This window comes from Podarcis melisellensis, assembly GCF_964234715.1.
Source record: "Podarcis melisellensis genome assembly, chromosome: 3".
Classification (NCBI taxonomy): Eukaryota; Metazoa; Chordata; class Lepidosauria; order Squamata; family Lacertidae; genus Podarcis; species Podarcis melisellensis.
Window position 1 is genome coordinate 92,379,769 of NC_138530.1, and position 25,624 is coordinate 92,405,392.

The 25,624-nt window shown below is 43.3% G+C and overlaps 1 protein-coding gene across 3 annotated transcripts; it reads right to left on the reverse strand.

Annotated features, from left to right (window-relative positions):
- Positions 1-195: 195 nt before the first annotated feature.
- ATP6V1C2 (ATPase H+ transporting V1 subunit C2) lies at positions 196-22,830 on the reverse strand. 3 transcript variants are annotated; one of them, XM_081906461.1, is made up of 15 exons: positions 22,214-22,830; positions 20,538-20,676; positions 20,227-20,399; positions 18,642-18,709; positions 15,066-15,151; positions 12,859-12,888; positions 9,651-9,745; positions 8,917-9,008; positions 7,730-7,828; positions 6,501-6,569; positions 4,951-5,043; positions 3,459-3,552; positions 2,115-2,212; positions 1,427-1,556; positions 196-1,234 (listed from the first exon to the last, which is right to left on the reverse strand). In XM_081906461.1, exons 3-15 carry the CDS (start codon positions 20,353-20,355, stop codon positions 1,139-1,141), a joined length of 1,179 nt encoding a protein of 392 aa, XP_081762587.1. In that variant the 5' UTR covers positions 20,356-20,399; positions 20,538-20,676; positions 22,214-22,830; the 3' UTR covers positions 196-1,138. The 3 variants fall into 3 exon arrangements, with proteins under 3 accessions (XP_081762587.1, XP_081762586.1, XP_081762588.1); XM_081906460.1 differs by lacking the exon at positions 20,538-20,676 and having other exon boundaries at positions 22,214-22,829; XM_081906462.1 differs by lacking the exons at positions 12,859-12,888; positions 20,538-20,676 and having other exon boundaries at positions 22,214-22,827.
- Between the last annotated feature and the right edge of the window lie 2,794 nt (positions 22,831-25,624).

Genomic DNA, 25,624 nt, shown 5'->3' on the forward strand with positions numbered 1-25,624 from the left:
ATGGATGTTATTTGGAGTTGGAATCTTCTAGGAGTAATGTTGCATTGATGCTGGCGATACGGAAAAGGCGCTGATCTGCAGTGACTGCTTAGCGGTTATTTCACAGGAAGAAAAGGTTTCCTAATACATCGTTCCTATTGTCTGATACAGAACCAGGTAATCCAGGTTGATTTGATGTACAGTGTTTGGCTCCCCCCCCCCCTCAGAGGGGTTGTGCAAAGGAATCTAGGTTTCCAGTATTAAACCAATGTTTTCTTCCGCAAGAAGTAGAGAACTTCCCGGTAAGAAATACTTGACAGCCTTCCTATAGAGAGCTATCTCTTTTGTGTATTATTTCTACCAATTACCCTTTGAGAAGTTTACTAACGTCAATATTGCCACTCTTAAATTCTGTACAGACTTAATTGTTACATTGAGGTTGCTATAATATGTGTTACAAATTTACTTCGATTTAGGGATTAATCTTGAACTTGGGAACACATATACTCTGCCCTTGTCAGAGAAACTACTTCCACCAAACTGTCAAAATGGATTAGATTTTCCAGCACTGTATTTTATTAATCAATTGCCAGCCAAGTTTCTCCTTTTCACCACACATTAGATTAGTGGAGGGATTAAGTATCTTATTTATTGCAAGTCCTACATTGAAACAGCTCACCCATCCCCAAAATTAAGAATCTGATCTACTGATTAACTTTCATGCCAGAGTTTGTACCTTTGACTGATTCCAAATGTTACAGATTTAAGGAGTACTTTTATCATCTTAACCATCGGATAATGCTTGATTTTTATTTAAAATCCTGGTTCAGAACTTTAATTTACAAAAAAAGAATAAATACAACTGTAACACAAGTGCCTTGTGAAGCATGTTTTCTAACATGATCAGAAGAGGCTCCAGAATCTTAATACTTTCAAAATGGAAGAGGGCAAAATTACTGTATCTGTAAAAGCAGGCAAAGCCTGGGAACTACAAATGAATACTTGCTTACAGTTATTTAATCCTCCTGCATGAAAAAAGGCGCCTATCGCACGGTCCCCTCAGAACTTGGAGCAGCTTGGAGTAGAGGTGCTTGCCACACCAGTTTCACCGAATCCTAAAATGCTAGAGGACAAATGATGCTCCCAAGTCAGGCAATTATTAGCTGCACTCAAGAATACTGAGGTCAATCTTGAAATAGACGTAAGGATAGTAGTCTTGATTGCCTAGTTGCAAGCCAGGAATGTCCATAGAAGTCTGGGGGAAAAGATTCAACAATGTAACTAATGCCAAACTTGCCCAGGTAGGTACATTAGGGGTTAGGTGAGAGTAAGATTATACTGCTAGTTGGAAAGGCCTGAGGGGCATCTAGTCTAACACACACCCCCACTCTATTTTTGGGATTTGCTCACAGAGCAAAATGGCACTTTTCATTCAGTAGACACTTACATCCATTATACTGGCCGCTGCTACTTCATCCAGATGTTTGAAGACTGCATTAAGGACGTCTCTCAGTCTCTTTGTGGACTTTTTGTTGGGCTGAATTAGCATTGCTTGGAAATTCACTGGTAGGCCATACCTTTATAAATGGAAAGAAATGAGGTAAACTGTCAAGCAGATAACTTGATACAACTATTTAAAAAAGTGGGGGACGGTAGCTAACTGCAAATCATGTAGTGATCCACCAGTAGATCAGTAAGGGTTTATGGTTATTAGTTGTTGCGTAACAGTAATAAATGGGGGCGGACCCTTTCCAAATTAAAAGCCTGGAGGGAAACAAGGAGTTAAAATTTCCATAAAAGGACTGCGTGTTCAATTCCCTCTCTGTTCCTTAAGTCTGTCTTGGCTCCCCAGAGCCACTGGTTTTCACTTGGCTTCAGCCAATGGCATCTGAAGGCTATAATAATAATAAAAGATATGCCACAAATCTGGTCTACTACCGCTATTTCTGTTGACATTTCTCTTACTGGCTGGGGCAACCCAGCCAGATGGGCAGGGTATAAATAAAAATAATATTACTGATTATGGAACAAGCTACCTGTTTCTAGTTTTGTATGCGTGGTCCTTTTTGTGTTATGGGTGGAGTCCCTGAGAGCGCTACCTGTTTCAATGCAGAAAGTTTTCAAGTGCAACCTACCTGAGGACAGATTCTGAGAAAACTCTAAGAGCCTTTATGTGAATCCAGGCCACAAATGATTCACTGAAGTTCACCTTTAACCAACGTAATAGTGGACCCTTTGAGAGGAAAAACAAAAGTGGCACACCGTACTTAGATTTGTTTAGAGACACACTGTAATATTTTTAAGACACCCACCAAACTCTGCTATGGGGATCTGTATGGCTTAAGTCACCGCATTATTGTAGTTCTTTATGCAATATATTGATATACCTAATAGGGGACAGTCCTCTCGTTCCTGAAAATGCTCTTGTTCTATAACTAGGTCAGGTAAAATGGAAGAATGTGAAATACCATTAAATGGTAGCAATCTGTCATGGATTTAGTTTATCATGATGGGGGGGTATGGATTTGCTTCCTAAAACGTGTGGGGAGGCTGTGGCCTTTAGGTGTTGAACTAGAAGCTCCCATATTCCTGTCCACTGGCATGAGATTTGGCATCTTAACAACTGCAGGGCCACAAATTTCTCTGCCCTGGCCTAAACATATATTGGACGGCTTCTGAATGCTAGCAACCTTCCCCATGTATTGTTGCAAGAGCATGGCTTCACTTGGAGGTATTTGTTCCACTTCTAGGAAGGAGAAGTGCGCCTGCCTTGAATCAATTGAATATAATGATGGAGGCGCTGTCTTGCTCCTGCTTTAAATTAAATAAGTGCTCCTATGCTTGAATGTTAGGAAGCCTTTCAGCAACAACCAACGGGAACGAAATAACCTATGTCAGACCTTGGGTACAAATGGCCTCTCAGTATTATTCAGCCTATTTGTGGGCAGAGGGAAGAATCATTTCACCAAATTTCTCCTGAGGAAATATCTGCCCAGGATTAGCAGTAGCATAGGTTCTCATTTTACCCTAAATTTCACATTTTCTCAACAACAACAAAAAACTGAGAAATTTTAGCCCAGCTCCAGCATAGTCATGATGGGTGGGAGGAACTGTGTCATCTATCACCAGTGAATTCACAGGAACTGCCAACAAGTAGGTGTGATGCTTGTGGAACCAACATTACGCACAGTGCTTAAGACAGTAACAGATAAGATATGCTCTGGTTCCCTCCTTTTCCTTCACTAGTTCAAGAGAGTTGTGGGAAATGTGCTGTCAAAAACATTATATTGTGGAAAGATATCCAGTTAACTGCACAATTGTTTCACTGAAAATATTCAATTGACATGAGAGTTGTCATCCTTGGGTAATATAGGAAGGTCTCTTGAATCATTGTCTCTCTTAGACCTGCTCTAACCTGCGACCTAGAAACCAATACTTAAGAGAAAAGACAGGGGTATGAACTTAATTTGTGTACTCACATACTGTTGCTTCTTATCAGAAGCCAACTTCCTCATTTCTTCCTTTTCGCATTTCAGCTCTTTCTCATCGTAATAAAATTCCCGCACCATGAACCTTGAAGCAAAAAGCAAATGAGAATAGATTGGGATTCAGAAGGCTCTGTCTTATTGAAACCTCTGCATTCTGTTTGCCTGCCTTGCCTACGTTTTTAAGCTGTGCAACGTGTCAAAAATTACGAATTAAAAAGCTATGCCAAGCCATGTTGGCACAGCAGGTCCTCTTAAGCAGGCAAGTCACGTCAGACCTATCACAAAAGCTTTCCAGGAGCTCTTGCAATTAGCATGCATTTCTTTCTCTGCTCTAATGGGTCTGTACACCCACAAGGATGCATCAGAAGAGGGGAAACTGACTTCTACAGAAAAACTCAGCATGGCTTTAACTTCACAACGGCTCTGTGAGGTTTGTTGAGAGATAGTGGTCACGCTCTACTAAATTCCTGACCACATGTACTCAGAAATAACTTGCCTTGAATTCAGTGGGGCTTACAGCCAGGTACGTGGGGTTCTAATTGCATCCTTTAGGTACAATTCTGTAACACACTTCACTATAGAGAACGCTCCACGGAACACAGTGAGACTTATTTCTGAGTAGGCACACATAGGATTGCACTGCAAATAGAACTGAAATGAATAAATGTAGTACACAGTGGCCTCTGCCATCAGGGGGACCAAAGGCAACTGACCCCTGCTTTCAGGAAGGACAGCATGATAAGGGTGGAGACCACCCTAGTTCTGACCAAAGGAGGAGCAACCTGCCTTCTCCCCACCTTTCCAAGTGATTTTCCTTTAGTGGTCTGTTTTTTGGATGGGGAATGTTTCCTAATTTATTGTAGCACGCTCTGGAAGCCATTTTTGGCTCAAAAGAGTGGGGCGAAAAGTACTTTTAACAAAACAAGACCCTGGTTAGGTACAACTGATTTTTTCCCATTGGTTCCAATGTAACTTAGAATGGAGTCACTGATTGTACAGTCTCATATAAAATTCGGCTGGTAAATTGCCATAGGACACATTGATTGTACAGTACTTGGAAGTGATACAGAAACAGTTTTACTCCATGATTTCTTGCCTTTCCAGAAATTCCGTAAATCTGTGTAAATGCTGAAAATCTTTTGATCAACATCTTTACCCCCTTGCAGAGCTACAGCTCCTAATGTTCCTTGATTGCGAGCTAATACACTTTCATGTGTGAGCCTAAACACATTTGTTACTAACTTCCTTTTATGCAATACAAATATAATTGGTTAGAATGAGTTAGGTTTTTCTCCCCCAACCATTATTTGTACCTACATACAAATAATATCATTTATGAAAACGCAGTTAAACAGATTTGAAACTAGTTAAGCAAAGAATCCAGAAGGACTCATGTAATTATTAAGCACGCATGTTCCTAGCTTCTGTCCAGTAAGGCTAATAATTCTGACTTATGGCATTACGATTGAAAAGTGGTCAGTACTTGTTCTCTCTTGCTTTGGCTTTAAAGTCATCAATCACTTTTCGGAACAGTGTTACTGTGAAGAGTCCTCCCTCTGCATCTTCAGTAATCATCCTGTGCAAAAAAGAAAACGTTCATTTCTTTGTTGAAAAAATTATTCTGCCATTTTACTCTTGGCACCCAGAAGAGCCAATAACAACAAAAATATCTAATTGTGAGCAGAGCTGGCTCTTAATTAGGGCACACATTTTATGTTATTTATATGTCGATTTCAACTTTCATTCTTGAGATCAGGAGCGTACTAAACAGACATGCATCACATTAAGCAAAGCATCACTAGAGCAAGGGACACTAATAAGAGAAAAACAAGCAGCTGTCAAAGGCCTTGGAGGAGGTGAGAGCACAATGCCCTATTGCCACCTAATTCCAGTCTTATCTTCACGAATCTACTTGCACCCGAGGGTGCTTTCGAACTGCTAGGTTGGCAGGCGCTGGGACCGAGCAACGGGAGCGCACCCCGCCGCGGGGATTCAAACCGCCGACCTTTCGATCGGCAAGCCCTAGGCGCTGAGGCTTTAACCCACAGCGCCACCCGCGTCCCTTTGGCTACTTAAAGTGGATTAAAGAAAACTGCCACCCTAGTGCAACAAACCCACTTCAAAAAAACAAACAAGCAAGTAAGCAAGCACCAGCAGACACTTGTGGTTTGGAAAGTGATGCAGAAATGCATTGAACCAAGTGGGAGAAGTGAATTAATTTGATTAATGAGAAGATGTGAAAACACAGCACAAGCAAATCAGGATAAATAAAACAAGTAGGGGAGGGATCCTACTGACTGGTTTCCTAGAGCCTATAGGAGAAGGGATAAAAAGGTAAAGGGGCCCCTAACCATTAGGTCCAGTCATGACCGACTCTGGAGTTGCAGCACTCATCTCACTTTATTGGCCAAGGGAGCCGGTGTGCAGCTTCTGGGTCATGTGGCCAGCATGACTAAGCCGCTTCTGGCGAACCAGAGCAGCACACGGAAACGCTGTTTACCTTCCCGCCAGAGCGGTACCTATTTATCTACTTGCACTTTGATGTGCTTTTGATGTGGCAGGAGCAGGGACCGAGCAATGGGAGCTGATCCCGTCGCGGGGATTCGAACCGCCAACCTTCCAATCGGCAAGCCCTAGGCTCTGGTTAAACCCACAGCGCAACCCACATCCCACAGGAGAAGGGATACGTACAAGAAATAACACACCCACCAGAAAAATCCAAAGACAGTCACTCATCTACAAACCCCTCACTATTTTTCTTTTGTTTGTGCCAGGGAAGTACCCTCCCAAGACCAGAGTGTGCTCCACTCCGTGCCGGGAGGAAGCTGCCCAGCAAAACCGCCTTAGCATCGCTTCATCCCAGCGCAGAGCCCGTCGCCCACTGCCGCTGCCCAGCGAACCCATACTCGGCATATAAGACAACCCCTGACTTTTTAGAGGATTTAAAAGTCGTCTTATACGTCAGAATCTATGGTATGAGGAGAAGGCTTAAGATAAAGCTGACCAGAGAAATGAGCCAGAAATCTCACTTACTTCGTAGAGCGAGGAACCACCATATCAGAGAGAGATTCATAGGTTTTTTGCCATTGTACATAGCTTGATCTGAAACGAGAAAGATTAAATTTTATACGGTAGCATCTGTATGAACGAAAAAGTGACTTTTAGTACAAAATTGTATGGCTGACTGCCTTGCTCATAGTAACAACATTGGAACCTCAAGCCTTACGTATCTTACCTGGTATTATATATTGGGTCCAAATTCAAGACAGGGTCCTTATGGTTAGCATGCTTGGAATTCATTGAGTGTTAACACTTTCATGCAAGACTGATGAATGGGAAACCAGCAACCAGTGAACACACTGGCCTAGCTTACATCTCCAAAACCAGGGAGGATCAGGATAATGAGGTTCAGCTTTTGCCATAAGCAGGAAGAAAGGGTTGCTACAGTCCGTCTCCTTTTCCAGGGTCCAGAGGTTGTATCATTATGTATAGGGATTCTGCAGGTGTGCTGTCCACCCCACTGCCTAAACAGTATCTCTGCCTAAGCTGACAGAACTTGGTCTGAAGAGCTGTTAGAAACCTCAACATTTATTGTCTTAGGGGATGGGGCATCGCCATTCGCACAGGTGCCCCTTTAGCCTGAGCGATACCAGATTTAATAGACCTTGTGACATCCATGGGCTTTTCCCAATTGATATCTGCCCACCCATCACCCACCGCTTTTCAACACCTACATGAAACTGTTGAGTAAAGGTGTCTGGAAATACGGGCTGATATACTGACAAAACCCAGTTTCTCTTTCTCATTTTTTAGCAACACCTTCACCGTTTTACATGCATGTGGGAGCATTGTATGTTTGCTGCTTTGAGTTTAAATTCTACAACCACCTTTTATCTTCAAGAATTAAAACATTGAAACAAACAAATCCTGGTTTCCATCTGCTCAGGGGCTCTCTCTCTCTCACTGCATTCACATTTTACATCCAAAATGCTTACGTGAATTAGTTCAGGGCATTGGCTCTGAGACTGAGCAGTGAACCATACAACCCTGGTTCAAACATGTCTTTGTCATGAACTCTCTAGGTGGCTAGTTTCTACTTTCTTCTCTCAACTTCATATCTGCAAAATGAGGATGGCAGTCATAGTGGCCTTCCTTGCGAGGGTTGCTGAGATAATGCAATATCGTATGTACTTTAATTTCTCTATAAACATGCTAAGCATTAAGACACTGAGCCTGCTGCGGATGGACTTAATTTATCTTACTTGGGAACTACAACAAGGAGAGTGATGAGATACTCTGAATTCAACACAAAGTCTTCTTTGTTCACGATATCCGTTAGCGTACGTGTCAAAAGATTTCCCCTAAGAGAAGACACAAAAGGCAAAAATGATGAGATTTACTGCTCCCTCTTTACAAATGATTCACTGCTCCCTCTTTACAAATGTTTACTAGTGACAGTGGTGTTCGTTGTATCAGAACTAGAAAAGGAGCCACTGGTTTGAGTTTTGGGGAAGGAAATGTTTTCCTGACTTCAGAACACACTGTGCCCCCATGCCTCTCCACAACCCAAGATCAAATTATGGTTGCTTTGTAGGTTTGGAAAAAATTGGGCTCCCTTCAACTTCCCCAAAGCTTGCATTTACTCTTGCTGTTCACCATTCCTTGAAATGTATTTAACCTGAGTCTAGATGGTTTTGTATTGTCTATCCAATTAGTATCCTGCTTTCCCACCGTGGCGTTTGCCCTCCTAGGTGTGTGACATCATACTGGGTTCATAAGGAAAGGGTTAACTAATTGTAAAATGACTAACCAACGGGAACCCAGGGGGCAGAGTTAACTGTGTATAAGGTTTAAGCACAGAGGGTTTTTTTAGAGAGAGAGTTAGGGTGGTTGAGAAGACAGTCTGGAGTTAGAAGAGACAGATAAGTCAAGTCTGTGGGTTGGGCTGGTCTGGTGTGAGAGAGTGAGAGAATTGGTTAAGAGGAGTCAGTCAAACAGTTGAGATAATCAGTCAGAAGGTATTAGGAAGGTATAGGCCGGTAAAGAAATTAAAGTTAAGGTACTGACAGGAATATTATCAGAGAAACCATAAACTTGTTAATGTTTGTAAAATAAACTTGGGGGTTTTTTGGTTCACTTTTAACAACTGTCTGGACTCAGTGTTTTACCAGAGAGTAACTGGTTGGTGGCAGCGGGGAAGCGAGCACAGTGGCGGCACAGAGATCAATAGACCGTTAAACGTCTAGGGACCCTGTGTGATCTCCACATCCACTGTCAGAGCCACATTGCCTGTCTGTAAGGCTATGTTCTAGTACGGCTAAATCCATTGACATGTTGGGGCATCATCATGGCAAGTAAATATTGCCCAATACATATTCAGATGCAGTGCACACATGCATGCATACACACACGCGCACACACTATACATATATGTAAATGCTATACATACACAGTTTTCCTTTCCAGATTCTGAAGGTTTCCTTTGATGTTGTTGTACACAGCTGCTCTGCTTTTCATGTCTGTTTCTATTTGTGTAATTTGCTAAATATAAAAGGAGGGGGAGAAATCCAACTGAGCAAAACTGACTCATATGTTAACAGTTTTACATATCACAAATGCAAAATACTACAACAAAATGTGGATTTTATTGCTAAATTCACCAATATGGCTAGGTTCCACCATCAAGCTTTCAGCACACACAGCACCTTGGCAAGTGTGTTTCAAACAGTATTTCAGTCATTCTCAAAACTTTATGGAGCAGATAATTATTAATTTTACAAATGACAGAATAAAACAGCTATTTGTTTAAAACTACCACCTAGACCCAAAACATACTCATGATTTTATGAGATTTCTTAGGTCCAAATGTATGTCTTAAGAAGGAAGTATCCCTCTCTCCTCTCAGGAAGAAAACATATGCAGGGGAAAGATTGTTTGATTCCTGCAATTTGCCCGTGTGAAAAAGCCATTGCTTTGGATTTTGTGCTGTATATAGTATGATAGCCTGCTTTAATATCAAACTCATAGCCCATATATGAGTTGCCCAAATCTGTTGCCCAGATTTGTTTCTGCAGAAATAATCCACAAAACTCTCACTGCTTCCAATAAGAAAATAATCATATCTATTGTAAGTCCTGAAAACTAGCTTTTGTGAGGGTGCTTTTCCAAAAGAGATCACATTACCTTTGCTAATGCTTCTGAAATGTTCTTCAGTGGCTGTTTAATAGGATACTTAGCCATGTCCCACTCAAACCTCGTCAGATAACTGATCAAGTCAACTGAAAAGATATGAGTAACTCCAATGAGTTGAGAAGAAGAAGAAGAACCACCACCAGGATGCATTGTTATCCAGTCAGGGGCTAATCTAATATTAACAGTTTCCATCTGACACCTGGCTTTTGCTATCATTTCCATATTTTCAATGCTATTAGACACCATATAAAAGTGGATGGTTTTAAAATCCATCTTCAACTCACTTGATCATTTTCCGACACGGTGTGTAGATTAGCTATTCAAATAAAAGTTCTGCATGAATTAAAAAAGCAATGCTCAGAATAACTATCCTGTAACACCTGCCTCAGCTGCTAAAGGCAGTGTTCTCATCACAGATGGTTTCCAATCCAAGGGAACTTAAGTCTTTAAACCTTAACTATATAGGAGTTTTGCTGCTGACTTTGTGATGGCATGGATTGTACCCTAAATGGGTACCATCAGCAAAGGCTTGAAGTAGGGACTTTTCAGTTGTGGCACCTAGAGTTTTGGAACTCCCTCCCGAAAGAGACTTGCCTACGGGCCAAACTAAATGTGACCACCATTCAGGCAATTGTGTGAATGGTCTTTTGTTTCAAACCTTACTTGGTTTGAAAAGTAAAATATGTGGATATTGAGGGGTGTTTCCCCTCCGCCCCAGCAAAATATAACAACTCCTCTGTTCATTAATCCTTTGAAACTTTGCTTTGAGATTAAGTCCTCAAAACATAATCTGTCAAGCAATTTTCTATTTTTTGTGCAATTGTGGGGTTTTTTGACAGGGGAGAGTACACTGGAAAGCAGGTTTTGATCATCTAACTGCACTAATAATGTGTGATGGGAAACCTCTCTGATGCTTTGTTTTTACTGCTTTTTTTACACTCCTGTTTGCTGTCAAAATGTTCAGCCTTCACCCAAAAACAATCTAGACTGCATCTGGAAAAAAATGGGCATGTGATGGGGCTCAGGTGTGAAAAACTTCCAATGGTCACCTATTGGTTGTGACTTATGCTTAGTGCTTGGGGTTGGGGAATAGTCTATTGCTGTTCAGCTTTTTTATTTTTATCTGACTTGCTTGAATGCCTACCGGTAATACTCTCCTCATCTTCCCTTCCCCCCGTCCCATACACCCAACTCAACATGAATGTGGGTCAGACTTTAAACTGGATATCCTGCACTCATGCTGAGCTTGGCTTGCATGTTTACTAAAATTTGCACCTTAGTGAAGTAATGCAAAACTGATATAAAGCCTGCTGATCTTAGGAGAGGATGGTTTTTTAAAAGCACATCTTTAACGGAAGTCTAGTCTGTTGGCTGTGCTTCCACCGCGAGAATGCCGTTTCTTTCTAACAGTCAGAGCCGGCACTTTTCAGCAGCTTCCTCTTTCATGACGTGAAACTTGTTCCCTTCGGAGGATCTGAATTTCCTTCCCTAGAGTTTCTCTCGTCTTCGAAAGAGTCACCTTACAGTTTTAGGTTTCATGGGTATGGAAAGTATAGCATGCACACAGAAAGAGCATGCAGAATGTCCTGGAGTCAGCAGGTGCCATCTTTATCACAGTTCCATAAAGTATATATGAGACGGCCAATACAAGCATAAGAGAACAAACAGCAGCCCATACAAAAGAAGTAGGGTTTGTTAGGCTCTGTAAGTGCACTCACGATGCTCACCAGAGATGCTCACCCTGCACGGTGCTGATTGGCTGGCACCTATAATATAGCACACAACCTTGGCCTTTTTGCAGGCAAGGAATGAATTTGCTGCACAGGGGAGATTTTTCTTTTAAATGCAAAAGGAATACAAGAGGCAATTCGATGGTGGAGAGAACCTGGACTCACACCCTGAGAGCAAAGTTGTGGTATAGCCCTTTAAAGTCAACAGCAAAACTCCTACCAGGTAAGCTCCTATCTGGAATTTATTGCCACAAATGCAGGGCCAAACTAGGCATGATGTTAAATGTGTAGCTGCCATCAAAAACAACAGCTGCGCATTTAATTCCTCTTCCCCTTGTAATACCAAGTTGAACTTACCCCAGGTCACATGACAATGGCCCACATTGCCTGCCCTGGGCCAATGGTAGCCAATAAAAGGAAAAGACACAAAATTTTTGTGACATCTACTCTGTATGCTACTCAGGACGGGGATAAGGTGTGTGCACACACACCCCACAGCCATTTCTTGCAGCCACTGCCATATGCCATGCCTAGTTTGGCCCCCAGTTAGTGGTGACTGCCTAATTAACTGGTCTATTGAGCAGGAAAAATTGGGCCAAGACAAAATAGTCTTGGGAGGATAAACATTTGAAGTCTTAAGCACAGGACCAACGAGTACAAACAGAGGCGTTGCTAGGAATCTAAAAGACTTGGAGCACAGGCCTATGGCATAAATTTGCATATGCTAGTTTTCATGCAGCAATGCAAATTTATCCCACTTCCAGGTGGGGTAGGAAACCCAACCCTGACTCTTTCTGACAGTGCTTAATTTGCCTCTGGGGCAATTAAGACGGTGGCAGCTAGAGTCTCGTTTGCCCTGTGCTTTGCATCACAACCACTTTGTAAGCGAAGCAAGGGGGTGGGGACAGGAACAGGAAAGGCTAGGAATCGGGTCTTCAGCTGGTGAGTTGGGATCCACTACCAGGTTGTGGCGTGATCTAAGGTGGGTCCCAACAGCAGCACTGCCACCATAGAAATGGATGGTTAAAAAGTTGGAGGGGGTTCCCTGAAACATATTGTTTGAGTAAAAGGTAGGTCCCAGATTTGCAAAAGTTGAAGACTAATAGGCTAGAAGATCCAGGTCCTGGGGCTCAGGCTCCACCCTAACAACGCCCCTGTAAACAGACATGCATAGGAAGTTTTCACACAATCCAGTAGTCCCTACATCCTCTTGTTTTACATGCAGCGAGTGGTTAAGAAGGAAAGAAAGAAAAATATATCCAGGGAAAGTATGAAAAGAAAGGGGAGGTTGTCAAACCTGCTGTTATCTGAGTCATAGGGAGATGGTGATCGAGCTACGAGGTTGTTACTAGAGAAATCCATCGTAACCTGATCACTGTACCCCTACAACCAGATGTGGAGGCAACTCTTTCATTAAACACACCAGCGCATGCTTGCAAGAACACAACAATCACCCATGCTCAACATACTCTTTAGTAATTGCAGTTTAGCCTTCGCTCCTGAAATATAGTAATTGTGATTATTAAACATGAAAAAGACAGGTTAGATTTAAAATTAAGTCTATTGCATACAACAAGTTGGGTGTCAAAAGAGTGGGATTATGTTCTAGTCTTTAAAAGCTGAAATCCCACTTGGGGGCAACTCTAGGTCTCAGCTGGCCCTGAACAAACTGGTCCATGGCAGGCTTACCTGGTTATAGTAGTCATGCTATAAGCAAAACCAGGCAACCAGGTCTAGTCACTCTCTTAATTTCCCCTACTGTGATGTGGGAAAGCAAGTGGGTGTTAGGTCAGGGTCGTCAAGGAAAATTAAAAGGTGCTTTTGATCCAACCATCTAGTCTGTTTTAGGGTGCCAGGCCATCGGGGGGGGGGAATTAAGGGGGGACAAGACAGCAGTGTGACCAAGAATGCCAGGTGCCAACACCAGTCCTGATCCCTAGAAACAGCTTTTGTATGGGATGGGGGAAAGTGTTTTGGAATTAGTACTTCTTCTGTTCCCACCAAATAACTGGTTAGCCAGTGGGGAAAGGAAGCTACAGAAGACAGATCTGCTTGCTCCATCCATTGTCTATTAACAGACTAAAGATCTTGGCTTGGATCTATATTCCCATCATGCTGAGATTAGATCCATCAAAACCAATGCAACCAGGGCTTCTTTTTCAGCCGAAACTCAGTTCTGGCACCTCTCAGTTGGGCACCATTGCCATTCTAAGGGGGAGGTGTTCACAGTGAGTTCCGGTGCCTCTTTTTCTATAAAAATGGCGCTGAATGCGACTAAAGTTAGTCACCACTATTTCAGTAGGTCTGCTTTAAGCATTATTAAGCCTAGATAATTCAACCCTGTTTCCTTCTTTTTCTTAGCACCTTTTTATGTTTTAAGCTAAATAAAATGGAAACTGAATAGATTAGGCATTAAAGGCTTCCGCTCACAAGCACCAACCAAAATCGCATAAGATGCAATTAACTTCCTGTTATGAGTTTTGCAGATCTTCTACCTGATTGCATGGCTCTCAATACTGCATCTTCGGGGTTTATTGCACACCCAGGCCGATTTTCCTCATCAAGCCTCAAATGCTGCCAGTTGCCAGATATAATCTAGTATAATACAGCACAATAAAAGCACATCGGTTCCCCACCCCTGCTCTACTGGGCTACATAGACAGATCCTTCCCAGGATTGGTCTCACGGGCCAAATCTGAAGAGTGGGCAATCACCTGACAGCGCAATTATGTCAGGAGATCTGTCACTTCAAAGTTCTGAAGTGGGGGTAAAAACATTCAACCCAAACCACTTTCTGATGAGTAAGAGATTAGCAACGGATTCTGTCAAACTGAGCAGGATTTAACCCTGAACTCGTGAGCCGTGGGTTAAATCCTGCTGCACTGGCTGCATGTGCCCCTTTCCCTGCAGGGCACTGGCATGTACAGCCAACACAGAAATGAGCCCACGGGCCAACAGCTCATGTCACCCACCCATCTGTGTGATATCAGCTGATTGACGAGTGGCTGTGATTTTGAGAGAAAAAATGGCCTCCTGGACCAAAATGGGACCAGTGGTAGGCCTTGGCTGGCCTGTGGATTTTTTTATTATTATTATTTTAAATAATTTTTATTAACAGGCCAATCACATCACATTATTCACATCACATTAGTTCCAAATTATACAGCCAAATTTTAAATTTTTTTGAGGGTACCCATATATCAAGCTCCACACAAGTCCAAAATTCCGGATAACTCCGGACATCACTCATTTTACTGCATTAATGGCTGGCCTGTGGATTAGAGGTCCCCCCCCCTTCTGATGCAGAGTGATTATAGCATATTTCTCCATGCCATTAGCAAGAAGTAGATGATGGGAGGAAGTGAGTAACAGCCACCTCTGAAAATCTGAACTCATGATGGAATAGTCACAAGATCCCTTTGTCAAGCAACCAGAGGGGGAAGAAAACCAAACCACGCCACCTACATCTCACCAAGGAGCAAAAATGATGTTCCCTGATGCCGGCAGAAACAGAGGCTGCTGACTATCGGAAAGGCTTCATTTCTAAAACTGGAGTAGCACCCCAATTTGTAAGCATATGGATGTATTAAGTCCAGCTTTTCCCATTGGAAACTGGATGAAAACCGGCAGCAATTAAACCAAAAAACCCCACATCTAAATACTTTGCAGGACCTACCTCCATTTGCCAAGAGGTTTTCCTGAACTTTGTCTTTTGAGTCTTCCATAACCTCTCCAATATACTGGGCAATTTTCTTTATTACACTAAAGGCAAGGAGAGAAGCCTTTAAGATAAGTCAAATAAGTTATTTTAAAAAAATACATTATTAAAAAAAAAACTTACAGCAGGATGCTCAAAGCGAATGTTTTTACAGTCACGAGGTCCATATCCTCAGATGGCTCCAAGTACCCAATTCTTCAGCTCCTTTTCATAGTAGGTAGAGTTGCACACAGAACTATACAAGGCCTGACTTGTCCCATCAGTGCAGGATCATGATAAGGAAAGCACAGCTGGGGCTTGAGTTTGAGTTACAGTGGTACCTCAGGTTACATACGCTTCAGGTTATAGACTCCGCTAACCCAGAAACAGTACCTTGGGTTAAGAACTTTGCTTCAGGATGAGAGCAGAAATCGTGCTCTGGTGGTGCGGCAGCTGCGGGAGGCCCCATTAGCTAAAGTGGTGCTTCAGGCTAAGAACAGTTTCAGGTTAAGAACGGATCTCTGGAATGAATTAAGTACGTAACCAGAAGTGCCACTGTACTTGTAACCTGTGCTCTAGCAGAAGTTCTAGGTGGCACCTTATACTGCAAACAGGTCATAAAGATTTTGATTTTTCTCTGCTGTTTGGCATGTTGGCTCCCACACATTCCTGTTCCCGTCCCCACCCCAGTTACGAAATTCACTACTTGCCATCCACACCAGTGGGTGCAGTGTGACAGAATTTACCTCTCAGGCTTCGGAGAATCCGATCCCTCAGTGGCGGCCAAGAAGCAGATAAACAATAAAAGTTCTTATCAAGTAATTTATTACATATTCACAGAGAGATGAAGGAATGCAGTCTCTCCTAGATAATGGTGTTGCTCCAAGTAAAGTCCCCCCTCACTACATCTCTCCTATTCTACGTCACCCCTGTGTCAGCTAATCTGAGCTTTCTGCCTCTGAGCTTTCTGTTCTACTACCCTCAATGCTTGCCTGGGAGGGGGAGGGTCAGGGATGCTTTCCAAAGATACTGAGTCTGTCCGCTGTCTCTTCCCTGGTGTTTCTTCCTGCTGCTCCTCTCCCAATATTCCCCAGCTTCTCCCCACTGCAGCCTCTGAACTATGCCCTTCTGCAAACCACTGTTCTAAATCTATACTGTCCTCCTGTTCTAGGGAAGGTTCAGGAGAAGGGAGGGGATGGCCCCCTTCATTCCTCCTCAGTCCAGCCCCCAACATCATCACCTGAGCTGTATTTGTCCGTCCCTCGGCCATGGGCCTAGCCAGGGCTGCAGGGGGCAGCTCCCCCCCCCATCAAGTAAATAAATAAAAATATTTAACTGACCAATCAAGTCACAGATAGCTCAGTTCTGCCCTTCACAACAAAAGTCCTGCCCCCTCTAGCATAAATCCTGGCTATGCCCATGGTCCCTCCTCTATACTTATGTACCTTTTTCTGTTCTGGTCAAGACCACAGGTATTTCTGTACCTGTGCATGAACATCTTGTTTGAAAAGAAAAAAAATCGCAGAAGTGCACAAGATTCTTGCCAGCCTTAGTTATCATGTTTTTGTTTTTACAATGGGCAAAACGAGACTTTGGGCCAATCAGTATCCCTCAGCAAGGTCATTTTGAAGCTAGAATAAAATATACCGAGATCTCTGAATGAAAGGCAGAATGTAATAAATAAATGGGTCTCCAATAAATAAATGGAACCCCAAGGTCAAGAGTTCATTTTAGCCTTCCTTCTGAAGATTTATGTTGATTGCCAGGTGTCCCATAACCCTTGGCTTTCGCCCACATCTTTGCCCAGCAATTTTTAAAATGGGTTTAAAAAGGAACGTGCCACTTGATAAGGAAATAAATCAAGAATGACCAGGCAGAAAGGCACCTGAATGTCAAATGCTGCTTTATAGTGACATGGAAAATTACCCAGTCTCCCTATGTAAATAAGTAATAAAAGTACATGGAAACAATAGACCCTGAAAACTCTTGCCCCTTCTCTGCTGTCCTGGCCAGAAGCAGTGCTGACAGGTTTCTGCTGCCTAGCTAGGTTTACTCTCTTGGTGTGTTGATCCAATAACAGCTCTGGCAGCAGGGTGTTTCAGCGGAGCAAAAATGTAAATGCATGGCCTGGCTCATTTGCATAGCTTCTGATCAGCTGCCATCATGGGAGATGATAAAATCATAAGGCAAGCAGGCCAAAGACCTGCTGGAATAATTGCCTTCAAAAAGGCATCTAAATGTCGTTGATTTGTAATCCAAATTTGGCACCTAACAGTATTAGAATCCCAGTCAGAAAATAGTTTTGCTACAGAGCCACAATGAGAAGGTGGCAGCTGTGGGTAAGGTGCCTCAGTTTTTTTTCTTTGTGGCTCCTCAAGGCTCCATGACCACACCCAAGCCTCTTTTCTTCACTCTCTAGTGTGGAGGCTCTCCTTCCTCTGGGGGGGGGGGGAATCCGGGGCTCGTTGCCTAGCAACAGGCTCCGAATGCTCCATTACTTCTTCAGGATAGCCTGAAAGCCTGGAGAAAAATGGCAGGCTATAGTATACTTTCCACTAAACAGGCTAACAAGGAGAGAAGAGGGAAGGGAAACAGTGACGCACAAAGGAGCAAGCAAGTAGAGTCAGGGTTTTCCATTCATTCATTCATCCTGCTTACCTGACTCCTCCTTTCACACTTTTCAACTGGAAACAGGAAAGGGGTCAGGCAGCGCGCACACACACTGCCAAAGAACTGGATTTGGCTAGTGGCTGCTCACTTGCAAAGCTAACCTTGGTATCTGGAATACACCAATCCGTCTCAGGCCTACTCAAGCCACATTACCCATCTCCAGCTCAGTGCTGTGCTTTAGTTCTGGCTAACTGAATTAGGCAACTGGCTGTTGCCAAAGTAGAAGACCCCGTTCATGCTACTGCGGTTCTGGGTTGACAAAATATTTCCGCCTCTCAGGGCCCAACAAGAAATGGCAGCCCTACAGACATGTAGAGTCTGAATGTGAGGATGTTTTCTGGGAGGTAAGACCTGCCAGTGGATACCGTCTTTAAACAAAATAGGAGGTGAAAGAAGAAGAGGATTATTGCTGTAACCACTGGGCTGTTTATATTGCAAAATGCAACAACAACAACAACAACAACAACAACAACAACTTTATTATTTATACCCCACCCATCTGGCTGGGTTTCCCTGCCCATGTGGCTGGAAAATGCTGTTTCCTTGCCCAGAGCCAGCCTGTGCAGAAGTGTCCCAGTTCCATGCCACTGCAAAGAACACAGAATATAGGAGGGAAAGTACCAAGTTTAACAGGGATTTGCCTACCTACTCCCAATGTGAAGTCCACCACCTGCACTAATCCCTGACATTTCCTGTATAACTGTTGGGCGAAGCCTTATTTAGGGGTAATCCTTTTCTAAAGAAAATAAAGTCACACCTACTCACCCTGGCTGAATCCTAAGGCTAAGGTTAAAGATGCCTGCGTTAGGTTGACACAGGAACACTGTGTCTTGTAAAAACAACACCCATTTGCTCTTTGTGTGTAGTAAATAAGTTCTATTTTACCTTTCAGCAAAGCTATCAAGTTTCCCCAACTCATCTGAGAGGCCAACGAGAGCATCCAGGGTCCCCACCTGGAAAAGGGAGTACAAACACATTAAGCTTAAGCTAGCCAGCCGCAGGGCATATTTTACCAGACATTTAATTTTTCAAAGTGACCTTTCTTTAGCAAATGAGAACTTCTTGCTATCAAATAAGTATATTCATGAGAAATTCAAGGGAACGTTTTCCTCCAGTGGAAAACGGTTGCAATGGTTCAAAACTTACTTTTAAAGAAGTTTTTAAAAGCCTGTTCTAGGTCAGGAAAAGATTCTATGCTGTAGTCTCATGATCAAAAGCCACAGTGGAATTCTTCCCAGTTTTTAAGTTCCTTAAAACCTTATTGCTCATCATGTAAAACACTGTCTCCCTGAGCCACTAAAGTCAGTACAAGTTTTGCCACTGACTTTACTGCCAAGTCTTATATCTACTCAGAAGAAAGTCCCACTAAATTCAATGGGACTTGCTTCAAGGTGAGAGAGTATGTATAGCATTATAGTCAGAATTCTCATCCTTAGAGATGAATGATCCTTACTTGTGGGGGAGCAATTCTTTCAATTAAATTGATGATTTCTATTCTTTTTTTATATTAAAAATACCTGTTACAAACAGAACAGCTGTTTTTAAGATATGAGCAAGCATTTCTGTCATAGTTGCATGCTTACATTATAGCCTTCTAATATGTCTACGTCTGCAAGGAAAGTGAAAATCGATGAATGCTCATCAAACGAAAGCAGCTTGCCAATTGACAGAAAAATCCACACATGAATTTGAGACCATCTAGACAGCAAGGTCATAGCTCATATTGAATGGTGAGATCAGACTTCTCTTTCAGGAACATAGCCAATTTTAACCACCAATAGATATTTGAATACTTCTGCAAATTAGGCAATCCTCTTTCTAAAAGAGCAAATAGTTGAGCTCAAACATTCAGGAGATTCAAACTGGCTTGAGCTATATTAATGTAACAAAAGCTAACAAGCTTAACTAAGAAGAAGCCTCCCATTGAATTAAATGGGACTTAATCGCAACATGTATAGAAACCTTTTGCAACAGACCTTTTGCAAACCAATCTTACTGGAAGTAAGTTCAACTGAGTTTGGCGGCATTTACTGTTATGCAAGTGTTTGTGCTGCAACACTTACCTGGGAGTAAACCCTCATGGAAGTCAGTTTTGCAAACATATATGAGGGCTGCACATTGCTCATCTCAGGGCTTTGACCAGTCAAAAGTTGCCCATAAACTTTATTATTTACAAAAAGGCTTTCAAGCCTTCCCAGAGATGACAGTTCTGATGGAAAGTTTAAAATCTCCCCCCCCCCATGAAGAATTAATCCATTGATTAGCTTTTACAAAAATGGCTTCCCACTTTCATTCCTGATCTCAAGACACCTCAAAAACAAAGTATATAATCTTTGCTTGACCCTTTATAGTCATTTTTAATATCGCAGCACAGAGCCATGTCACGAAAGAAGAAAAATCTGCCCCATCCCTGCCCCTTTCTTCATGTTGTTGTTCTGAGCCCCCCCCCCCTCCATTCTCCCATCTTTACCTTGAGGTCAGGGATGATGAACTTGCTGTTGCAGGACAGGTTGGCTTTGGCAGTCACTGTGTTCATCCTGTCCCAGGCTATTAGGTTTGCCTTATCTCCAGGTGCCGAAATTAACCAGAATTCTGACATGGTGCAAGCAGTTCCCTTCACTCTTAAATCACTGTAGCCAAAAACTAAGGTAACCAGAAAAAGAAAAAGAAAATCACCCTGGAGCAAAAAGCCCCACAATAGATCGGGTCAGAGGAAATTATCTTCGATGTAGAGTAAGTTTTTCAAAAGCAGCAAGACGATTAGTATTTCTGCCTAGTCACCTTTCAATCCCGATCTTGACTAAATGTGACCTTTCCCTGAATGTTATCGTAGGGCAGGACAGTGGTTCCTTTTTTTCCTGCTCTGGGTTGTTTCATCTGGTCCATGGGGAGGAGTCTGCAGTCACAAGGTCACCGACGCCTGAAGCAATCCACAACATTTGCAAAAGTAATAAAACCAAATTCTAAGTCCTGTTGCACTGATTGGAGTACTGTACAACTATTCTAAAATAAACCTATCATGGGCTGCAAGCTAAAGGGTTTTGATCAGAGTAAGAAAAAGGGGGGAAACCTTCTCAAAATGGCATTGAAGATTGGAAAACCTTTTAGACTTTTCTTCAAGTTAAAATACAAATAATATTTTTGGACATTTAAAACTTCACTGTGAGAAAATGTAAGTGTAAGCCAATCTTTACTCTTGGGAAAAAAGATACCTGCTGCTAGGTCACTGACATTCTATTACTGTTCATCTCAGGCAAGAGATATCTTAAAGGGGGGGTCTATTTAGTAATTAAAAACTAAAGAAGCCCACTCTTCTTCTGTCCCAGATATAGGAACTCTGTGGCAAACTTCTCAATAATACAATAAGAATGAAAAATGAAACACAATAAAACAGTACAGTAAAAATGAAAAATAGTATGCTCTTGCCTCAGTCTCCTTGTGTGCAAGTAAGGCTTACATACCTGTATCCCTAACTCTGCATCAGAAGTCCTGCTGCAAAACAGGTATGATCACAACCCATCTCACAGGGCAGGTGTGTAATCAAACAAGGTATTTTTTATTAGCAACATTTCTATCTCATCTTTTCACTAGAAGTGCCCAAGTCAGCCAAGAATAAAAATGAATTCCATCTTTAAAAGTTCGGGATAAATGGCAGGCAAATAATAAATGATGCTTGTCACCAAGTGGGCATGCCCAGCACTCATTTCTAAACCTGTTTTTGTTAACTGAAGCAAAATCAAGCTAACTACATGCACACAACATCACTAAAGTACCATTAGGAAGGACAGAGCAGAGAGTTTCCTCCTTCCATCAGGTTTTAGCTCATTCGTCAAGAGCACAACATCAGGAACAGGTGGTTTTTTCATCAGGAACACACCTGTAGCCAACTTACTCGTTTGACACACCAAGTATTACATTATCAGATAAATTAGCTTCTGCTCTAGGAATACATATCAAAGGCACTAAAAAGGAGGGGGAAATGACTTAATTTTAATGGACATAAACCTACTACGTACTACAAATACTTTTTAAACGGTGTTGCTTTCAACAATTCAATATTCAATTTATCCTAGTAAGGATTTCTGTTCTGAACTCCCTCCCCCAATCACAAAAGTCACCCTTGTATAGCCTTTGGATTTTGCATTTTGTTACCTAAACATACGTTACCTATGTTTTTTATATTCTGCGGAAATTGTCCCACAAGTGACTGGGGAAACCTAGCCAGATGGGTGGGCTATAAATAATAATAAAACAATAATTTATTTATTTATTATTGTTATTATTATTATTAAACCTTGACCCTTTTCATCTCCAGTTTGGCATTATAAACTGCACATTGCATCTCAACTTCACCTTTTAGGAGCTCTGTGAACCCCACCCTCCCCTCCAAACCTTAAGGCCCTACCTAATAACTTTTTCTATTGATACTTGGCTACCGTTTCACTGCTGCAACTTACATTACATTTCGCTTTTCATTGTGGCTCTTCAAACTCGGAAAGGCTGGAGCTCAATTTGTCTCCCATCATCACCACCTCGGCTGTTTTCAGGAAAAGAGCCAGAGAACGACCAAAGCCACACACAGGCGCCCAACGTCCGATAATTAGAGCATTCTATTCTCATTAAGCAGCTATCTTAAACACGAATATTTTGTTTTAACTTAACAGACGGAGGTGCAGAGCAGGGGGGGGGGGAGTCCACTCACGGCGGCTCGCCCCCCTCGGAGATTATCCAAAGCTGAGCCCACCGGAGCCTTTTCCCAATAGGATTCTTCAGCCGAGCGAAACGCAGAGGCTTTTGCGCAAAGGCGTGCAAACCACCTTAAAGGGCGGCGGCGGCGGCGGCGAAGAGCCGCGGATAAAGTTTTCTGCCGCCTTAGCCACCGAAGACCTTCGGGTATTTGCACGGGCTGGCGGCTCCCCTTCCCGGCCAACGGCCGGCCCGCTGAGCCCCCCGCAGCGGGCGGAGCTCGGAGGCGCCTTCTCCTCCACCTCCTCGCGTGCAGTAGTCGCCTGCGGGGCTTCCTTCTGCTCCGAGCTCTGCATGTCTTGAGCAGCGTCGGGGATTATTTTGCACCCAGGTGGTGCTACCTGGAGGCCCCGCCCCCTTCCGCAGCTTCCTCGCCTCCCCATCCCCCCTATCTGGCGTATCAATTTAAGAGGCACTTGCCACGGGTTAACTCTACCCCCCCCCCCAACTGTCCCATCGTCAGGTTTCAGGTGTGTGGTGGGCACACACAAATGTGGATGGTGTCCAAACTTATTCAAGGAAGCAAAACTGTGGGTGACTCTAATGATGACGACAACAACAAATTATGATTACAACAAAAAATAGTAAAAGCGCAATAGGACATCACACACTAAAAACGTTCCCAGAACTTAATACCACGTATGGAAATGTGGTTAGCTATACAGTGGCACCTCGGGTTAAGTACTTAATTTCTTCTGGAGGTCCGTTCTCAACCTGAAACTGTTCTTAACCTGAAGCATCACTTTAGCTAATGGGGCCTCCCACTGCCGCCGCACCGCTGGAGCACGATTTCTGTTCTCATCCTGAAGCAAAGTTCTTAACCCGAGGTACTATTTCTGGGTTAGCAGAGTCTGTAACCTGAAGCGTATGTAACCTGAAGCATATGTAACCCGAGGTACCACTGTACATGGCTATTTACAGGGATGCATTTTGGGCTCCACACAGGAAGGACCCCCAAACGCCTAGTGCACTTAACACAACACAATATTTATTTATTGATGCCTCAGTGCCTTCTATGTGTGCCGTGTCAGAAACATTTTGGGCATCACATGGCAGGACAGAGTCTCAAACAAAGATGTGCTCTCCCAAGCCCACTTTCCCAACATATTTGCATTCCTGTCTCAGCGACATCTGCACTGGCTTGGTCATGTCCACAGAATGGAAGAGGGCAGGATCCCTAAAGACATGCTCTACGTGGAGCTGGCTTCAGGCACTAGGCCCATTGGCAGACCAACTCTGCATTACAAAGAAGCCTGCAAACAAGACATGAAGGCTGGCAACATTGACCTCCGCATGTGGGAATTCCTTGCAGACGACTGCAACGCTTGGAGACAGACAGACAGTCAGGCTGTGACCACAAGTGACCAAAGAAGGAATGACCGCTGGGAGGAGCGCAGAGAGAAAAATGCAGTGGTGCATCTGCAGCAGCACAACCGGACACCTTCATCTGCCCCAGCTGCAATAAAACGTATCTCTCCCATACCAGTCTCTGCAGCCACAGCAGGTGCTGTAACTCTCCAACGGTTTGGCAACACCCCTGCAGGCACACTCTTCCATTGTCTCCCAAGACAAACAGATGCCAACCATTTATTACATTTATATCTGACCTTTTCTTCCAAGCCTGCATGTTATCACGGCAAAATCCTGTGATGTAGGTCAGGCTGACAGACACTGAGTGGCCCAAAGTCATGGTCAAATGGGGACTAGAAGCCTGTACTCCCAGGTCCTAGCTTGTCACACTGTCCACTGGCTGGAAACAGTACAGAGAATAAGAGTTAACAAAATGGCGATTTCCAGTGGAGGTTAGTGTACTGCAGTGAAAAAAACCAAAGGACTTGTGGCACCTCAAAGATTAACCAGTTTATTACTGCACAAGCTTTTGTGGTCTACAGTCGATTAAGAGCATGGCTGGTTTGGTTTTATGTAAGCTGTGCACTTTAAGAGCCATCGTTTAGAAGGATACCGCATATTTTTTACGTTAGAGGACCCAGGCTGCATCCCTGATTTCTCCAAACAGGGCTGGGACTGGGAGGGACCCTTGCCTGAAACTGTCAACCGCAATGGAACAATGGACTGATTTGGTAGAAATTTCCAATATGAATGGCTATGGAGTTGAGCTCCACTCTCAGACCCACCCAAAACCACAGGCCTCCTCCACCCCAGACCCAGCAAAATATCACTTGGCTATGTCCCCTGCCTCCACCATTGGAGTGTCAGCCCCAGCTTCCGACCAATTCTTTAGAGGTTTATTTCAAGAAATCAGTAACTCCACTCAGCGGGCAAGAAAAAGCACCCCTTACATGCTCAGCAGTGCATTTGTTTATTATATAATGTTACCTCACACATATTTATTTGAAAGAAGGCACTGCAAAGGAGGGGGAGTGCAAGGGAGGGAGCTAAAAATACGGCTTTGTGTGACTCCAAATATTTTCTTTATATGAACCCACAGAAGCTCCCTTGATGAAAATGCTAATCCTGTGGTCATGTGGGGCTTAGGTGGGGAGATGCTGTAGTGTCTGTCTCCATATATAAGGCAGGTCAGCAGGCCAATTAAATTATTATGCCTATAAGGTAAAGGACCCCTGGACGGTTTTGTTGTTCTTGTTTAGTCGTTTAGTCATGTCCGACTCTTCGTGACCCCATGGACCAGAGCATGCCAGGCACCCCTGTCTTCCACTGCCTCCCGCAGTTTGGTCAAACTCATGCTGGTAGCTTCGAGTTAAGTCCAGTCAAATGTGACTATGGGGTTGTGGTGCTCATCTTGCTTTCAGGCTGAGGGAGCTTGCGTTTGTGCACAGACAGCTTTCCGGGTCATGTGGCCAGCATGACTAAACCACTTCTGGTGCAACAGGACACAGTGACAGAAGCCAAAGCGCATGGAAACAGAGTATACCTTCCTGCCGCAGTGGTACCTATTTATCTACTTGCACTGGTGTGCTTTTGAACCGCTAGGTTGGCAGGAGCTGGGACAGAGCAATGGGAGTTCACCCCATTGCACAGATTCGAACTGCCAACCGATCGGAAGCCCAAGAGGCTCAGTGGTTTAGACCACAGCACCACCTGCTTCCTTATGTATCTTTAGGAGCCAGGCAAAAAGATTTCATCTTCCCTCAGGCCTTTGG

Coding starts and splice junctions, on each gene's coding strand:
- ATP6V1C2 (XM_081906461.1), bottom strand. CDS start 20,355: ATGTCAGAATTCTGGTTAATTTCGGCACCTGGAGATAAGGCAAACCTA. Junction 18,710..20,226: donor TCATCATCCCTGACCTCAAG/GTAAAGATGGGA, acceptor TCCCTTTTCCAG/GTGGGGACCCTGGATGCTCT. Junction 1,235..1,426: donor CAGCGGCCAGTATAATGGAT/GTAAGTGTCTAC, acceptor CTTTTCCCCCAG/ACTTCTATGGACATTCCTGG.